This window comes from Equus przewalskii, chromosome 7, assembly GCF_037783145.1.
Source record: "Equus przewalskii isolate Varuska chromosome 7, EquPr2, whole genome shotgun sequence".
NCBI lineage: Eukaryota > Metazoa > Chordata > Mammalia > Perissodactyla > Equidae > Equus > Equus przewalskii.
Genome location: NC_091837.1, coordinates 53,827,687 through 53,847,902, shown reverse-complemented (window position 1 = coordinate 53,847,902; position 20,216 = coordinate 53,827,687). Strand labels below are relative to the sequence as shown.

Here is a 20,216-nt window from a genome sequence, read left to right as displayed (position 1 = left end):
TTTTTAGGATCATCCATGAATGTTCGCTGAAGATATCAAAATGTCTCGATTATTTGACTTGTGTACTAACAATTCAAAAAACACAAGGCATTTGTCTCAGTATTTATTGGCTTTGCTTTTGATTTTTGAAATCTTGTATTGTGAGATAAATTCAGATTTACGTAAGTTGCACAAATAGTACAGAGAGTTCTCCTATATTCTGTACCCAGCTTTCCCTTATATTAACATCTTACATAACTATAGAACAAATTGAAACCAAGAAATTTATCTTGGTACAATAATAATTAAACCACAGAATTTGGGGGATGGGAGGGTTCACCAATTTCTTCACTAAAGTCCTTTTCCAGGATCCAATCCAAGATACTGTGTTGCATTTAATTGTCCTGTCACCTGATTCCTCCCATCTGTAACAGTTCCTTAGTCTTTCTTTGTCTTTCATTGCTTTAACATTTTGAGGAGTACTGGTCAATTATTTTGTAGAATATCCCTCAATTTAGGTTTGTCTGATGTTTTCTCATGATTAGATTGAGTTTCTGCATTTTTGAAGGATACCACAGAGGTGGTAGTCCCCTCTCAGTACATCATATCGCAAGGGACATGGAGTTGATATGCATTATTGATGATGTTAATCTTGATCATGCGATGAAGGTGGTCTCTAACAAGCTTCTCTATAAAGTCATAATTTTTCTTTTTATCATTAATATTTTGAGGGAGATACTTTGAGACAACTCAAAATATGCCATTTATGCTTAAACTTTTATCAACACATTTTAGCATCGATGGGTGGATCTTGCCTGTGGCAATTACTATTGTGGTATTCTAAAGGTGATTTTCTATTTCCCTCTTTCACTCTACATTTACTAATTGGAGTTCATCTGTAAAGGAGAATTTTATTTATCTATTTATCTCCATTGATGGACTTGTAATGTTTATTTTATTCTTTGGGTTATAGTCCAATAATATGTAACGATTTTGTTGCTCACGGTATTCTAACTTTGGCCATTAGGGGCTCTTTCAGATTGGCTCCTGCACCCTTTTGGCTTGTCTCTATGTCCCCCCTGCCCTCCTTTTTTTTTTTAAGCATTTCCTTACTTTCTGACATCAAGAGATGCTCTAGATACCTTGTATTTTTCCTGCCCTAGACCTGCAATCAATCAGTTTCCAAGGATTTCTGGATTCTTTTATTGGAGATATAGAAACCAAGATCTGGGCACCAGTTATGCTCATTGCTACTGGGGCATCAGAGGTTACAGAAAAAAGAGAGATACAAAAAAAACAAAACTGGCAAAGGAAATTTGAAGAGAAGTCTCAGCACAGAAACTGTGTGGAGGGCCTAGCACTCCACAAGGCCAGCTTGGGGCAGGAGGGCAGAGATACTCAGGAAGAATGCCTGTAAGACAGAAATAGGACTCAGCAACTCTGACCTCATTGACAGTCATAATAATGTAGAAATTGAACAGTGACTTAATCAGAATTTGTGAAGGAAGTGGGGTGGGAGGTAGAGAACTATGGATGGGGGTTGTAAGAGAGCTAAATACTCGTATTTCCTGTAGTAGAAAATCAGCAAATAACTGTCTAAATTTTAACAATAACAGTTTCTGTATAAGCACATTATTTAGCAATATGGTGGCAAAGAGCAGAAGAAATAGCTTAAAAAGTTGAATGTAGTTGCTTCTAAAGAGTGAGAATTGGGAATTCAGAGAAGGCAAAAACTACCTTTTTTTAATGAGTGTATTTGATCTTTACATGCATTTTTGGTATCAACAAAAATTAAATTTAAAAAGAGAAGAAGAAGGCATCACAATCCCTGACTTCAAAACTTACTACAAAGCTACAGTAATCAAAACAGCATGGTACTGGTACAAAAACAGGTGCACAGATCAATGGAACGAATTGAAAGCCCAGAAATAAAACCACACATCTATGGACAGCTTATCTTCGACAAAGGAGCTGAGTGCATACAATGGAGAAAAGAAAGTCTTTTCAACAAATGGTGCTGGGAAAACCGGAAAGCCATATGTAAAAGAATGAAAATTGACCATTCTTTTTCACCATTCACCAAAATAAACTCAAAATGGATCAAAGACCCAAAGGTGAGACCTGAAACCATAAGGCTTCTAGAAGAAAACGTAGGCAGTACACTCTTTGACATGAGTATTAAAAGGACCTTTTCGGACACCATGTCTTCTCAGAGAAGGGAAACAATAGAAAGAATAAACAAATGGGACTTCATCAGACTAAAGAGCTTCTTCAAGGCAAATGAAAACAGGATTGAAACAAAAAAACAACCCTCTAACTGGGAAAAAATATTTGCAAGTCATATATCTGACAAAGGCTTAATATCCATAATATATAAAGAACACTCACAACTCAACAACAAAAAATCAAACAACCTGATCAAAAAACAGGCTGGAGACATGAACAGACATTTCTCCAAAGAAGATATACTGATGGCCAATAGGCACATGAAAAGATGCTCATCATCGCTGATCATCAGGGAAATGCAAATCAAAACTAAGATATCACCTTAAACCCATTAGAATGACAAAAATATCTAAATCTAATAGTAAATGTTGGAGAGGTTGTGGAGAGAATGGAACCCTCATACACTGCTGGTGGGAATGCAAACTAGTGCAGCCACTATGGAAAACAGTATGGAGATTCCTCAAAAAATTAAAAATAGAACTACCATACGATCCAGCCATTCCACTACTGGGTATCTATCCAAAGAGCTTGAAGTCAGCAATTCCAAAAGTCCTATGCACCCCAATGTTCATTGCAGCATTATTTACAATAGCCAAGACATGGGAGCAACCTAAGTGCCCATCAACAGATGAATGGATAAAGAAGTTGTGGTATATATATATACAATGGAATACTACTCAGCTGCAAAACAGACCAAAATCATCCCATTTGCAACAACATGGATGGACCTCGAGGGAATTATGTTAAGTGAAATAACATATTATCCAGCTAGATTATCCAGCTAGAGAAGGATAATCTCTGTATGACTCCACTCATATGAGGAATTTAAAAATGTGGACAAAGAGAACAGATTAGTGGCTACCAGAGGAAAGGTGGGGTGGGGGGGTGGGCACAAAGGGTGAAGTGGTGCACCTACAAGACGAATGACAAACATTAATGTACAACTGAAATCACACAAGATTGTAACCTATCATTAACTCAATAAAAAAAAAAAGAATGGACTTAAAAAAAAAAAGAGAGAAGAAGAGCACAGCCACAAAAGTTACAATAGGTAAGAGTTGATGGAGCTGCCTCTATTCCATGTGAAATAAATACAAGGAGATTCACACCTAGAGATATATTTTTTAATATATCACCTAGATGTATATTTGATCATAATTATATATATATTTATAATTATAATTTATATAATATATAATTATATAATTATATATTTATTATTTATATATATTATTTATGTTATTAACAGAAGATAAAACAAAAGTTTTGGGAAAAATAAATGCTGTTACCGAAGAACATTGTATTCTAACAAATTGTGTACCTTGTATAAAGTCAATGGAACTTCAGTTTTAAATATTTTCAAGTTAACAAAACATGCACCTACTGAAAACAAAATGTATTTTCATGTTTAATCCAGTTGACAGCTCATTTCACAGATTAGGTAACTGATTTGCAGGGACGTTTTATAACATACTCTAAATTCTTAAGCGTAAGAAGCAGAACTAGCATTAAACTCAGGTCTGTTTGACTTACCTGTTATGTTAGGTGGGAGCATTATTCCAGGAGCTTGACAATATTCCCTCTTCCTACTCTTCCTCCTTTTTCTTCTCTTTCTCTCTCTTTTTGCTGCTTGAGAAAATTTTTAAAAAACCAAAAAATCCTCAACAACAAAGTTTTGAGCCAGGAGTTCCAAACTCAGAATACAGATGTCTGTTAATTTTTCCTAAAAGGAGGAGGAGAGAAATAATCTATTCGTTATCAATTTTTTGCCAGTGGAACCACAGCAGCAGTGAAAGGGACAAAATCTGTGTGCTGGACACTGTGCTGGATTGTGGGGGTACAACGATGAACAAGACTGATGTGGCCCTGCCCGAATGGAGGGCACATTCTAATGGGGAAGATAGACAGAGACGGAAAAAAACGTAAGTAAAACACAGTATTGGCTTGTAATAACTGCCAAGAAGGAAACAAAGAAGGTGCTGGCAGAGGAAATAACGGGGACCATGTGATCTACTCTAAAGTGGGTGGCCAGGAGAAACTCTGAGAATATGATTTACCCTGATTCACGGTAGTTGAGAATGAGCTAGCCATGCGCTAGCTGGTGAGGAGGCGTTCCAGACAGAAGGACAGGAAGTGACCAAGTCAAGACAAGAATGACTACTGAAGTGTATGGACTCGTGTGGACAAATTAGGCATTTTCTCATTATGATTGCATTGGTTCCTGTTTTAGAGTAGTATTCTGTTAGTTTTTTATTTAGGTAGGCCAGTCGTTGTCATTCTTGGAAGCACATTAAAATCAGCTGGAAAGGTTTTTTTAAAAAATACATGTGCCTGAGCTCCAATCCCAGGGAGTCTGATTTAATTGGTCTGGGGTGGGGCCCAGACATCAGTATTTTTCTTAAAACTCTACAACTGATTGAAGTGTGTGGACAAAGTTGAGGACCTCTGGTCTAGTCAGTGGCTACTCATCAGAATCACCTGGGGTACTTGTTAAAAATATAGATTCCTAGTCCACTGCCTCAAGAATCTGATTGTGTAAGTCTGAGATAGACCAAGGAAATCTGTACTTTTGACAAGTACCCTGGGTGCCTCTGATAATTAGCCAAGTTTGAGTAACATTGGGGGCATCCAATAAAAATGAGAAACAAACTAGACTGGTCTGTTTCTTGCTTGATGACACATTTCCTCAAACTCATCCTACTGCTGCCTCTTGTTGAGAAAAAATTTCCTTCTAAAATTTCCTACTTTTTCTGTGTGTGAGTGTGTGTGTATGTGTGTTTGTGTATGTGTATTTGGTTTAGCTATTGACTAATCCTTTTCAGAGCATTCAAGTGCCAATTTTCAATATTTATTTTATGTACACACTTTCACACATGCTCACAATATAAAAAACACAACAAACTGTATAGTGGTAAAATACTTGTGTATATTTAATCACTCTAAACACTAAAAAGACTTTTTTAATTGCTATTTTTCTTTGGGGGGCATTTCTTCTTTTACAGTCAGATGCTACTTTCCTCACCAATTCTGAATCACCTTGTTCTATCCAAATGAATTTGGGATTCTTAAATGGCATTCTCAGAGTCTGACAGCACTGGGTCTAGAATATAATCAAGCACATTGTCTCCAATTTCCTTCACGTCTTCCCTGCCAGAACACCTCACCCTCATCCTCATTGAGGAGATAACACCACTAATTGGAGGTGGGAAGGGAGCTCCATTCTGCTGACCAGCCTTTTTCAAGTGACTCTGCCCAATGAGACTCTGTACAAAACTGTTTCTTGTTAGACAGGTGTCTTTCCACCAGGGATCACGTTGCAACTACTAAGTGTAGGTGGGTGGTGTAGGGATGAAGGAACTCCTTCTTTATTTTCATAATTTAAGTATTATATGCAGCATTCTAATTTACAGTATCTGCTGCATACGTTCGTACCTCTTAAATCAGCAGGGAGTCCTAGAAATACACATTTCACATAGAAGGATCTCTTTGCAACTTATCTTCAGGAAATAAATATCAAGTTGCTGCTCCAGACGTAGAAGAATTTCCACATTTAACGAACCAGCAAAACAAATAACCAAAAATGAATAAAACAGCAGCAGCATCAACAACAATAACAAAATAACACATTTGGGGACAATAACCCTTGGTTCTCTTTATTTTCCTTCTTCACTATACTCTTCCCTTCTTACCAGTGGCTACTTTTCACTTAGATCTTCAAACTCTCTGCAGTTAGAGTTTTTAACTTAGGCTCAACATGTTTATTCTGTTTTAATTTTCCTACAACAAAGTGAAATATATCGATTTTTTCTTTTACTTGCACTTGGAAATAGAACAAGATTTTCCAGGTCTAAAAACAGAACAAAATAGAATAAACAATGAATGTTATACTTGTTGGTGAATAACCAACTCTCCAGAAAAAATAAAAATTAAAAAAAACCCTCTGATTTAGAACATGTGACATTTGCCATGGTGGAAATACCCCCACCATAGCTGATTTCAAGCTGCCAACGTGGTGTCTGTGAGTGCAGATTTTGGAAGAGATGTACACAGTTGGCTCTAGAGAACCAGGACATACAGCTTCAGCACACCCTGGTGAGAACTTTATGGATATTTGTTCATTTAATTTCCATTATATTGCAGCGAAGTAGAAGGAGAAGCACTAAATTTATTCAGGACAATTGGGTTTGAGTCTGGGCCTAGCTACTTACTACCCTTGTGAACTCAGGCCAGTAATGTCATTCTCTCTGATCCTGAGTCCTTCTACCTAAAGTATTTAAATCTTTCTCTTTAATTATCTCCTTTTGAATGTTTTCAGCTTGTTAGCATGTTTCAAAACAATTGTAAAGTCAGTCATGTTGACAGTATGTGCCCTTGATGTGATGAAAATGGCATTTTACTCCAATCCAGTCATGAGAAAAATATCAGACAAATCCCAGTAGGACACACAATGAGAGACTATTACAGTCAAGAGGAACCTAAGAAGACATATCTACTAAATGTAATGTGGTATCAGGGATGGGATGCTGGAACAGAAAAAGAACATTAGGCAAAAACCAAAGAAATCTGAATAAAGTATGGAGTTTAGCTGTTAATAATATATCAATCTTGGCTCATAATTGTAACAAATGTGCCGTACTAATGTAAGATATTAATGATAGAGGAAAGTGAGTACAAAGTGTGTGGCAATTCTCTGTACTGTCTTTACAATTTTTCTGTAAATCTGAAACTGTTCTAAAACATAAAAACAAGAACAACCAAAAAACGAAGTATAAGGTTTCCTCTATGTGATAAATACTTGAAAACGACTATTATATAATATCAACATGGAAGCGTCTCTTGTGTAGGATAAAAGTTGTGAGTTTCTTTAACCATTCTTTGCATGATACAGCTTCAAGTTCTGCCTCCATCCTGGGAGTTTCTGATTATTTCCTGCGTAAGTATTGTTCTTTCGTGATTTTTGGTTTTGTTTATACACTTCTCTGCCAATTGTCCGTCCTTTGGACCCCTTTATCTCATTGGCTTCAACTCATTTTTCAAGAGCCACTAAAATAGCACCTCCTCCCTTGTGACACACTAAATCTAAAAACGTTACTTTCCCTATTCACCATGCTGAATGACTTTGTCTCTTCTCTCATGGCGTTTGTTCATAGTTGTTATGTCACCATGCTGTGTATAATATCTTTTCTCATCTGTTTCTTTTATCACACTGAGACAAGAGGCCATGTCTATGTCCTGAAAATGTAGAAAAGAACCAGACGCATAGAAGTGGCATGCTAAGTTGATACAGTTGGTCCATCCTGGGCTAGCTTTTCCCTTCAATCCATTTTGGTCAGTTCCCTCTTCATATATTCTTGTGCCTCTCTTATTTCATATGTTCTCCATACTCTTTCTGCTTATCTAATTCCTGTCCACCTTTCAAATCTCCTTTTATAGGATATACTAATCTCTTTCTGAACCTCAGTTTCTAGTTAGCAAAACACCACTAATTTGTCTCTCCTTGTTTCAATGTGCTTGTAGTTTGTCTGAGCTCAGGACCCTTGTCTTCATGCCGTGCTTGATGCTTGTATTCCTCACAGGTCACCTAGTATTTTGCTAAGATGTGCTGATGGTCTGGTTTTCTGAATATCCTGCTCTTCATGGAATGTCCTTCCTCTGAGTACTGGAGGCACTAAATTTCTGTACCAATATTTAGCATGTGATTGTATATTTCCTGTTCTGTTCTGTCTTTGGTGCATATACATTTTGTCTGCTTAACAACGTTGTAAGCATTTTTAGGGCGTAGTTGCTCCCCCCAATTCATTTTCTTTTTCTCACATTTTCAAGCAGTGTGCTAGACACATTACAGATACTTATTAATAAGTGCTGAACTTATTTCATATAAAGACTCACTCTCTCTGAGGACCTGGAAAAATATTAGGCCCATTCCAATTTGAATCCAGACCCTGTGAATGGAATCTGGGAGTTCCTAAACTCAGCATTTTCTAGACTCACTTTCCCTAAATTACCCCACTGCAGGAGAATTGTCTGTTACCAACTGATTGCAGAAGCACCTATAATGCAATGATAATTTGAGCCCAGTGGCTAATTGAGGCTATTTCATAAAGGGAGTATGCTTTAAGGGGTGTAGTTTCTTTTGTTTAGTGTTAATTACTCTTAATCTATTTACATAAAAGAAACCACAGCTAACACAAATGTATAGTATAGAAGTGTATTTTTAATGTAGTTTAGTCTAAAAATATTCATCGGTTACTATTTTCCCTTTCTCCATCCCATAACTATTTTATACATTACACACTATTTCCAAAAGTTAAAAGTTCTTATGTACTTTATTAATGAAAACAGAAATACAGATGTCTAAGAAAATATTTCTTTCTATTCTATGTTTTGTCTACTTGTTGTATGATACAACTGATTAATATTAAAGATTTTCCCAATATTTGCCATTTCTTTTAACTGAAATTCACTAAAAGATTTGCAGAATTTAGAAATCTGAATAATATGCTGAGATCATAAAACACCTAACATCCAATTCTAGAAATTATAATTATGAAAAGAACCCTTATCTTACAGCTTTAGTTTTTTTTTATTTTTCACTAATTTACTATTCAAATCAGTAAGCCAGATCTATGGACTTATAGGCAAAAGACCTAAATCTGCCCGTAGCCAAGACTAATGGTGTAACCTTGGGCACACCCTTTTTCTCTCAATTTTCTCATTTGGAAATCGAGGATTCAATGAGACAATGTGTATGAAAGGTTTCGATAAACTCTAAGATGGCATTTTAGTACTTTTAAGAAGACACTTATTCCAAGTTATAAAATTTGAAAATAAAAAAGTAAAACCTGATCAGGTAATAACCTTAAGAGCTCCAGGGACCTAGAAAATCAATTTAATAAAATTGCCCGTCCTTATTGGTGAAGGCAATTTTTTCATTCAGACTTCCCCACTTAGGTCAAGACATACGTAGGGTGCATAGCTCAAAAGAATTATTCCAAGTTGGTTTACTGCATTTGTTCTAATCAGTCCTGAAATAAACATTTGCTTTTGCGTCTCCCGTTGCTTTAGCCATGCAGAGCTGCTTTGATCGTGTTGTAGATCTTGCACATCTCTCTCCTTTGTGCCATTATTTATTGTGCTGTCCACGTGGAATAGCTTTCCGCCTTTCCTCCTTTACTGACAAATTCCTACATATCCTTCAAGACTCATTTGAAACATCATGGTTCTGGAAAGATCTCCCTGCCCCTTCTGCTCTGACTTGGTTAATTATCATGCCTTTGTGCCCCCATCAGACAGTGAACTTATTGTAGTCATCTCACTTTTCACTCTGTGTGTGTGTGTGTGTGGGAAGGATTGGCCCTGAGCTAACATCTGTGGCCAATCTTCCTCTTTTTGCTTGAGGAAGATTGTCCCTGAGTGAACATCTCTGCTAATCTTCCTCTATTTTATGTGGGATGCTGCCACAGCATGGCTTGGTGAGCAGTGCTGAGTCCTTGCCCAGGATCTGAACCTGTGAACCCCAGGCCACCAAAGCAAATCATGCGAACTTAGCCACTATGCCACTGGGCCGGCCCCACTTTTCGCTTTTATTTGAGTAAATCCTGATCTAGCCCATGGTGCATAATAAGCATTCAATAAAACTAGTTGAATCAGTCATTCTTCTATCCTTTTCTATCTTTTCTTATGTCTTCTTTTTCTTTCTCCTGGTCTTTCATCTCCTATGCATTTTTAATATTTTTGTCAAGCATATTATTTTAAAATTTACAAACTTGGGTATTTTCTGTTAATTTTTTACTATCACTACTGTCTCTAATTTTGTGCCACAGAACTTAAAAATCCTGAATGTTGTGGTTTTGATACATTGAGATGTATGCAATTATTTCATTTCATTTGAAAAAGACTAGAATTGTAGAATGCCCTATATTGCATTTTTTAAATAGTACAACTCAATTATCCCCTCAAGTTATATTTATTCTTTAGTATCCATTTTCTAGTACATTCAGTGAACAGGGTATTTGCCAGGCTACCCATTAGCCAAACTATTCATTGGTTCTACTTCCTAGCCTGGCCCAATATCCTGTCTCTAGTTGTTCATGGTGTGAGTCTGTATATCCTTCCTGTTCATTAAGGTCAATAGCCACCCTCCTCCACTCACCAGAACAGTCCACAGTGGTACAGCAATCCAGTCCCTAGAATCGAATTATTTGGTTTAATGTAACACCACCAGGGCTTCAGCAAAACATGGCATAATGTGCTTCTCTTTCAGAATAGTGATGAAATAGCAAAAGACTAAGCATAACAGTCTAGGCTAAGCTGAGGTAAAGCTGAGCTTTTTCACTATACCTGAGTCCTCTGATCTGTCTTAGGAGAAAGTGTGCAGGCACTCACGTACATCTTCAAAGTATAGGCAAAATGTCGAAAAACATTCTAGTTCAAATTGATGTAGGGAAACTTTTACCAAAAGACAACATAATTTACAAAGTGTTTCTCTATCCACACAGGAGAAAGTGTTTTGTTTGATTGTGCATAGCAGTTTCTGTTTCCCATTCCCATCTTTCTAATTATCTTCCAGTACTTAAGAAATAGCAGTGGTTCATAACAGCCATTATAAAGACCAGCAACCTAATCTCTTGTCTTCATCCTTATACCTGCAAAGCAGCAGCAGGACCATAGAGACAACAGTCTGTTTTCTCAATTAACCTTAGGTAGGAACAAATTCCTAGGGGCATTTCATGAAACACTATACAGAATCTGATCAATAGACATTTATTTTTGTTACCTCCAAAACATGCTGCAAGATCCTTGGAGAATGGGTTTTATTTTTAGTTCTACAACAAGGAAATTAGAGATGGTTCCTTTGGGTATGTATCACATTTGCTATAGAAATGACAATGCTTACATTTCAATCTAGCCAACGAATCAATTTATAAAGCTCTGGGTGAGTTTTGTGGCTGTTACTTCAGAAAATACCAGCAGTTTCTCAGGGACGATTAGCATTTCAATAGACTGATAAGGCAAAAGTACATTTGCACCGTCATCAGATTCAACACAAAGATAGAAAAGGCTAGAAACTAAAAGTTTAACAACCTTCTTATCTCAAAATAAGCTCCATTGAACAGAAAGTTTTAATTATTAACTTGTTTGGTTTATTTTGAATTTGCCAGTTTCCTCATAGTTCCAAATAAATGCCAATATATTAAAAGAGCATATACATCATAAAAAAATGCAATGGCTTGGTAGTTGTGAAAATTGCTCAACATCTTAACCAGGTAAATAATTCAGATTAAAATTATAATGTCTTACTTATCAATATAGCAGGATTTGTAATGAAATGATAATATTCAGTCTTGGCTGGGATATTTATTGTTGCATTCATCGTCAGTAAGAATGTATATTTGTACTCTGCTTTTGATATGCAAGTTGGCTTTATATATCAAGAGCCATTAAATCCCATATTTTTTTACCTAGAACTTCTACTTGTGGGACTCTATCTCAAGAAATGATCCCAAATTCAGAAAAGGGTTATGTATGAAGATAGTCTTTATAATAAAGAAAAGTTGGAAACAACTTAAATATCTAATAGGGAGTGGTTAAATCAATAGTAATGCATTTATTTGAAGGAATTTAATAGTCACTAACATATCTATATAGGATTTGTTGTGACATAGGACAAATGTTTGTTTATATTATTAAGGGGAAAATGCATACTACAAAATTATGTTTATAGCACAGTCTAACAATGTTAAAAATTCTATACACAGAAACTAGGCTGGAAGATATAAACTGGAAGATTACTTTTAGATCATGGGTGAAGTTTTCCCTCCTAATTTTCCATCTTAACAAAGTTTAGGTAGTGAGTATATATTCTTATATTTAAAAGTAAACAGTTAATGATATGAATTTTATATATAAGATAAATAATTGACAATAGGCTTCCATCTACTTTTCAAACATTTATTTTGAAGGCCACCAAAGAAAATAATAATTGAAGAAAATAATCAGGAAATGAATAAAATTCTAAAATGTTCATTTCACCAGGATTTTAATCCTGACCCTATCTTATGAATACTTTAACTAATTTTCAAAACATGTAGTAGATTGTAAGCTCTTTTAGAGCAGAGATCACATCTTCTTCAGCTTTCTATCATCAGCACCATGGGTAGGACTTAGAGTATAGAAGGTGTTAGTAAATGATTGATGGAAACTTGACTAGTATTATTGAAATGACAATAAAGAAAAGGCCAGTTTGGCGGACATCTCTTGATTTGCCTGTCTAGCCACTATTCCTCCTTTTTCTGTCAACAGCCCACAGTCATCTTTGGGCAACAACCTCTCTGCCACTTTTTGCCCACGAAATCTGGCCCACTCTTTGTCTTTAGGTTTATGGGCAAGATTTGGCCAGTGGGATTGTATTTTGCTTCAACTATTATATACAAGACTTGGCTTTCGACTATGGATTATGAAACCAATAGGGTGTAATCTTGTAGCTCCTGTAGCCATCTTTGTCTCCACACTGAGAAAACTGAATGATAATGAAACCAACACAAAGAAAGGCAGAGCTAAGAGATGGAGAGAACCAATATCTTGGGGACATGATTTGATCACTTGGCTTGAGCTATTCCTGAATCTAGGATATCCCTGGACTTTCCAATTACATGACCTAACAAATCCCTTTATCCTCAACAATTTTGTTTGTTTTATTTTTCTGAAGCCAATTCGAGTTAGATGTGTGCTGAATAGAGAGTTCTAAATTATATAGACCTGTATGCTGGCGTTTCTTTTCATAAGTCTGCCAACAGTTTTGATAATAGTGAGAAGTGGTCATTTTATGTAAAATTAACCAGTATTCTATGGAAAGAGTTAAGAAATATTTGCTAGTAGTTATCAGTACCTATGAGTCACTTCTAATTTTTAATAATCTTTCACCCAGATAAAAGTCTGTGAGTCCAGTGGAATTGAAGGGGCTTCCCACTGCCGTATATTGAACTCATGGGATCCAAGATGTCTTCTATAACTAAGACTTCTTTTTTCTTTGTTTATACACTTCTACTTTCCCATATTAAGATCACACACTCTGTTTTACCCCTGTAGTTTCTTTTCTCTTTGGTCATGTGTACTTAGCACAAAGTGCCTTGTTATGGCTTCATCAATGTATACAGCATTCTTACTGGTCCAGAGTCTCTTAGAATAAACTGAGTCACCAGACAGAGATAATAATTCAATCAGTAAGTGGTTATTTTAAGGCCTTGAATTTGTTCATAACCAGCACTTTCTGCAAATTGGCTGTGCATGAACATCTCTTACGAAATTTTTCATTGTATTTCCATCCTTTGAAATTCATAGGAAAGCATATTTCTTGACATGCCGTAAGCTAACAACTGAAGACCTGCAAGGGTCATGTGGGTCTTCGGACTTAAATTTTTCTCTGTATGGCCATGAATCTGTGGTGGAAAACAAATTATGCAATGTTTATATACTTAGAAATTCTTTTCTTATACAGGAGTCTCTACACTAATTATTGTCTATTCTTAATTTCTCTAACTTGCTAAGATATTGAATATCTGCTACAGCGTCTCTTTACCTTCTATTTTGAACTGGAAAGAGAACTACGTTTGTGTTTTCCTTTACAAAGTGTGCCTTTCTTTTTAAATAATAAGATTTCAGTCTTCTTTTTTCTGTATATGGTACTCATCTCCTAGCAGAGGTCAGAGCCCAGTATATGGATCCTTGAATATTTGTTCAATGAATAAATCCATTTGTATATCTTTAGATAGCTTTTACATAAGAGACCTTGGATTTTTGATAATTTTATGTTTGTTTCATTTGAAATTCAGTCTCTTTAACTTTTTATTGCACACCTAGGCAATTATATTGTGTAAAATAGGAGCATTTGTTATGAGCCAGACACTCTTCAAAGTACTTTCTATGTAATATCACATTTATCCTCACAATAACCTATAAATTAGTAGCTATTATTATCCCTATTTTATAGACGAAGAAACTGAGGCACAGAAGGGTTAAGCAACTTGCCTAATGATATATTGCTAATAAGTAGTAAAGCTGGGAGTTGAACCCAGGAAATCTAGCTGCAGAGTCTAAACTTTTAACCACTGTACCACACTGTCAATCAATCAGTTAGGCTGTTAACTTACACATAGATTAAAACAAAAAAATACAACAAACATACACATAAAATTAAAATAGAGTTCTTTCTGAATAACCTGATGGCATAAAATTGGAAGAGATAAATTTTGTTTTCACTTAACTTGATTTTAAGGTGGTCAATTTTATTATAATAAATTGTTTTCCTATAAGTACTTATATTTTAAAAGAAAACTTTGTGTATAAGTAGCAAATATAGGAGAAATACTATTGATGTGACCGATTTGCAATGGTTTGGAGTTTTGTACACATTTTTGTATTCCTTTTGAGAAAGAGAGATAATGGGAGAAGAAAACATGTAGTAGACAGCTAAACGAAGTGAGATGAAGAAAATCAGTTTTCCAGAACCACGGAGAGTATTCTGGATTCACCTGAAGCTCGCAATGCCTTGCATGTCTTCAACAGGCCAATACATGCTAATGTTTTCAGTATCATCAATTTAATTTTTTTAATGTTTTCTTTCCCATTTCAAAGGAGGATGTCAAAATTTAGGAAGATGTAATGATGACTTCATTAGCTGGAAAAGGTATTACCACTTTCCAGGACTGGAGAACTGGAGAACTTGAGTATAGAATTTTTTAAGTTACAGGAAGATATATATATATATATACACACATACATAAGATATATATATATATGTACAGATATATATGTATTAGAATACACACTTAGATAATTATGCTTAAACATACACAGACAGAATTACACTTGAATCTACACATATACACTTAGGCAATTATTCCTGTTTCTCTATTTCAATTCTTTTTTCTTTCTCCCAAAATATCAAATAGAAAAATATCCAATTAAAGTGATTTTATATTCTTATTGAGAAGTCAAATTCCAATGCAGACACAAATATATTTATTAGTGGCTATACGTTTGGCAATAAAATACTACAGGATATCTTTTAGTTCTTGTTCCAGGGTCTTTTATTTCCCAAATCTGCCTGGCCTCTAATTCCAAAGGAGCAGTTATATTATTATTTCCACCTCTACATGTAAGAAGCAATTGCTCCCACTGTCAAATATGCAAAAGAAAATCTTTCATCTTTCCTTTCTTGGCAGCATGGGTATTGAGCTGTACTTTTACTTTTCAGTTAAACATGAGGTAGAAATGTAAGTAGGAAGAGGAGGAAGAGGCAATTCACACATAAAAATTTATAAAGGAAGTCGTTTTACAGCCATTTTCCTTGACTATAGAATGACTCCTACAAAAGAGGCCAGATGCCCACAGTATTCTAGAATGATTGGCTGTTATTAAGTGGTGTAGGTTATAACTGCTTCTGAATACATTTTACTTATCTCAGATTGGCTTATTGTTCAGCAAGACAGAATTCTTACATACCTGATCATCATTTTCTGCTGCTTTTCAATATATTGGTGTATATTTGTCATCGAAATAGCATGAGAGAGTGAAAAGAATAGCACTTTGGTGGCAGTCAGACCTGGGTTCAAATGTTTACTTCTCCATTGTCTGTGGCTTAATGGGCAAAAGATAGTTTCTTACGTTCTCGTGGTTTCACCATCTGAAAGGAGTCCTCATTGGGTTGTGTGGGAGGATTCAATAAAATGCTTGTCATGGTTCCTGGTTCTTAGCAGTGGCTCAGTGAGTATGAATTTTATTTCCCTCTCTATATCCCAAATTAAGCAATTACCATTTGAAAATATTTACTCTCCTTCCCTAACTTCCGTCACTGCTGTTGAGTGCAATTGATATTGCACTCACTGACTTATGACGGGAGAAATGATGCTACAGTCCTCATTGCAAGGGTCATTAGAGTTTAAAAAACTAAATTTGATGGAATATTGTACTTTTAGGCTAGGATATCCTGCATGTAATGTACAAATAATTAGGATGAATGAAGTGATTTTAAAGAGAGTTGGTCTCAGATTGTAGTTGTTCTCGGAAAAAAGATAGGGGAAAAAAATATCACCTCATGAGTAACAAAAAGAACTCAATAAGAAAATTATATCCCTGATCTTTCTTTATTCTATTACTTTTATGAGGTCTATATACACTCCAGTAAATTCTTTGTGACATCTAGAGGATCAAACCACAGTGGACAGACAATAATAGGGAGTGGACACCTATGAAGTTGCTGCTCTAGACTGGAGTATGAGATCTTTGGCAGAACTGCAACGCTGTATGTGACAGACTACACCTAAATGCTTAGATAAGGAGATAACTTCTGATGATTGTGATTACACATGCAAATGTCCCCTGATTTGCCAATGGTAGCTGAGGAAGCATCCCTTACTTGCACGGAGTTTGTGCACAAGTTATGTTTGTACCCAGGGGCAAGACAGGTTAATAAGGCAAAGAAGGAGGGGAGGATGTGGGAGTGGGTAATAACTGGGGAGGACTTCAGAGCATCAACCTGGGGGGAAAGGGAGGAGGGCTGAGGCTCGAGGGTGTTCCCTCTTGCTTCTGCCTGTGTGTTAAGTGGCAGAAGAAATTTTGAAAGCTGCGAGGAGGAGCTAGTGACTAGGTTTTGGGATGTTTTGTACCCCACCCTCCCCACTTGTAGGAAAACCTCTTCAGATCCAGAGGTAACTGAATTGGAAGGAGGAAGACTGATCCGGGAATAGGAGGAAAGTAATTCTCCCACCGCGCCTCCTCCTCCTATCATTTATCACTTGCCTCCTGACTCTCCTCCAAACCAAGCTGCTCTGTGCCAAGGCGGCAGCAGAATCCCCTGCACGAGTGCCAGCCACTGGGAATCTGCTTAAGCCGCCCTGTGCATCCCAAGCTGCCCTATATCCGGTCGCCATCCCTGACCATTGGGACCACTTCTGATGGCTGTGGCCTCTGCTGCCGCAGGGAGCATCTTCCGTAAGCAGCTCCTTTTCTCTCTCTTGGTGAGTAACAACCAAAGTATCAGGGAATTCAAGCATGTTACTATGCGCTTTCTCCCTCCAGTTTGGGCTTGAAGGAGAGTAGAGATGGGAATGGAAGGCAGAGAAGATAGACTGGGAAAACAAAAACAGATTTGACAAAAATACAAGGAAGAGTTGAGAGACTTGTGACCTGGAATCGCTGGTGTTTTGCTTAATCTTAAATGCCCACTGCTAGGAAGTTAAAGTTTTTCAAGGGACTCTCCTGTTCAATCTTGCTGTAGTGTTTTTCTAAGGAGCAGTGGAATGAATTCTATCTGCAGGCATTGGCCCAGAAGGTTCTGAGGGTTGCTTTAGCTACTAGTCATTAAATAAACTGTAGTTATTTAACATGCTTAGCTCCACTGAGCTGCGAGAAGAGGAAAACGATTCTTGGTGAAGATGCGAATTATCCAAGACTTTCTTAATTTTACCCAGGAAGAGCTAAGAGAAGGGCAGAGCTCTTCGTTCAAGCAAGGGGTTTCACTTGAGAAAAATATTAAAGAAAAGCGTGACAGTCATTGAAAAAATGCCATTGACTTGGCTTCCACCTAGGTTTTTAATAACTTTGTAACTGTGTACTCAGGTGCTAATTTTTCTTTGGTAAATGGGGGGAGGGGGAGGCAGCCTACATCTACATCTTGCATTTCTGAGCACTGAATTCCCTTCTTTCTTAATTTTAGCAAAGTATTTTAACTTCAAATTATATTTTCAGAATGTAAAGATTTTAGCGTATGGGCATAAACACTTTCTCCATGTACGTAGTACAGGATGTAGGGTTGCTGGGCACATTCGCATCCTGTAACTGCCTGGGGCAGTGGGGCGGGAGGCGGGAGGGTGGGCGATGGATCTCAGAGACCTTCTTAAGTTAGTGTTAGGTAAAATGTGAAAGCTTCCCAAAGATTCACCCAGATTTATTTTACTTTTGATTTCCGGTTCGTCTCCTGCACATCAATCCCTAACCCCAATAATGACTAAAAGGGTGTCTGACCTCAGCTCCCTCCAAATCACTAAGCTGCCAATTTGACCTGAAGATTGGAATAGTACTTCTGGAAACCTCCATTGGCTCTGCCTGCAGAGGCAGAGCCAATGAAGTGGGGGTCTTAGGGCAGGAAAAAAAAGAAGATGGGGGTAGGAATGGAAATGTGGATGCATTCTATCAAGTAATGTATGTGTATATATATACATATATATGTATGTGTATATATATGTATACATATGTATGTATGTATATTTGTATATGTATGCATATTTCTAATTACAAAATGTTCCTTCCACATTACATATTTAGACCATTACTAATAGAATTCTTTATGTTCAGAAAGTTTTTAAGTGTAATTTAGTTCATTCCTTGGCATTAAAAATGAAAATATTAAAAAGTCAAATAAATAAAAACATCTCATGTTTTAAAAGATGGTTATTTAAATTAAAACTGAATACAAAAGTGACTTTTTAAATTCTAATTTTTGGTATAATCTGCCTAACAGAGCTTTTGTAAAATTGCAAGCTATTTAAATAGGCTGATATAATATATCCAATAGATTTGAGTTGAGTTGGAAAAAGAGTATACATCCATAATATGGCTGATAATCTTCTTTCCTTCTCCCAAATAATGGATCTTTTAGCTCTAGAAATACAGCTTCAGAGAAAAATTGATCATAAAATTGACCTATCTGTTTCAGGGAAATCCAGCTCTGCTCTATTTTATACTTACATAATTAAAGATCATCATTTTGATAAACACAAAGAGGAAGCAAGTAAACAGAAAATGCCAAGAAAAAGAAGCAAAATAGGTTTTGGACTGATAGACACTTTTAAACTGATAGATTTTCTTTTATTTTTCATACAGTCTCTATCTCCTTTCTTGAACCACTTAGCTTTTTAAAATAATGCTTGTGTCTTGAATTTAACTAAAAGTCTTTATCCTGTTGAAGGCCACTCTCTATATTTTGAAATATATTTCTTTTTAGACGAGACTTGTGAATGAGGTCATTTAGGCTTTGAAGTTTATGCCAAGCCAGACGAAGGAGTGATTTGAGATAGGTGAATATTTGTGGGTGTTGTTCTTTAGGAGGATCTAAAAAAATCCTGAAATATTTTCTAGACTTAATGAACTACACCCTCAAGTTGTTTGGGGCTATGAAAAAGATGATTTGTATACAAATACGTGATTATTATATTTCAGAGCTAAGTGTTTTCTTCACACTAGAAAATCAGAATGACATTTATGAATGGCCTTAGAGATGATAACCTCTATATAAAATCAATGATTTGTAACACATTTTCTTGAGATTCACTTTAGTTTCTTCATTGGTACTAAATGACTGTGGTGCCCCAAAGCCACTTTCTTTGCTGTTTCCTTTTTCAAAGAATATGAAAAATATCGAAGGATTAGAAGATTAATTTGTTTCTGAAATTGACAGTATTTTTATCAATAAGACAAAACTGTAATGTGAAAGTTTGTGATCAAATGTAATTCTGGATTTTTTTCTTTTTTTTGAGGTTTTAATATTATTTTGCGATGCATGTCAGAAAATTTCTCTTCAAGTTCCTTCTCATCTTCAGGCTGAAACGCTTGTGGGCAAAGGTGAGAAATGGTATTAGGAATTTTATAGTTTGAACTGCTGCATTAGCTTCAGGCTGCTCTCATAAAGTCTGGGATAAAAGCCATATAGTCTCCACTTGGCATTAAAATTCGACTTAAAATGAAAGACAAACCACTTGTTTCTTGGTAGTGGTTAGAAACAATTAAAGCACCAAGTTATTTATATACTTTTCTTGCCAGAAAAATTAGCAAACATAGAGGGCTAAGTTATCTTAGTTTAGTGCAAACAAAACAAGGCACCCAAACCAGAAGCAGATTTTAATTTATATCAACCAATCTGCTGCCAAAATTCCAAACAAGTTTCTTTGATTGATTAGATATAAAAGAGATGTGTCAAAATAAAATTGGTGCTTGAGGATGATTACAATGAACCA

At 36.1% G+C, this 20,216-nt stretch overlaps 1 protein-coding gene across 2 annotated transcripts in view; it reads left to right on the top strand.

The window, feature by feature from the left end:
- The first annotated feature begins 16,681 nt into the window (after positions 1 to 16,681).
- The window catches only part of DSC1 (desmocollin 1), a 30,515-nt gene continuing 26,980 nt past the window's right edge, over positions 16,682 to 20,216 (top strand). The window contains exons 1-2 of one of the 2 annotated variants that reach the window (XM_008506548.2): positions 16,682 to 17,222; positions 19,740 to 19,824. In XM_008506548.2, coding sequence (XP_008504770.2) covers positions 17,160 to 17,222; positions 19,740 to 19,824 — 148 coding nt within the window. In that variant the 5' untranslated portion in view covers positions 16,682 to 17,159. The remainder of the gene's footprint in view (positions 17,223 to 19,739; positions 19,825 to 20,216) is intronic. The other variant, XM_008506549.2, reaches the window with a different exon arrangement.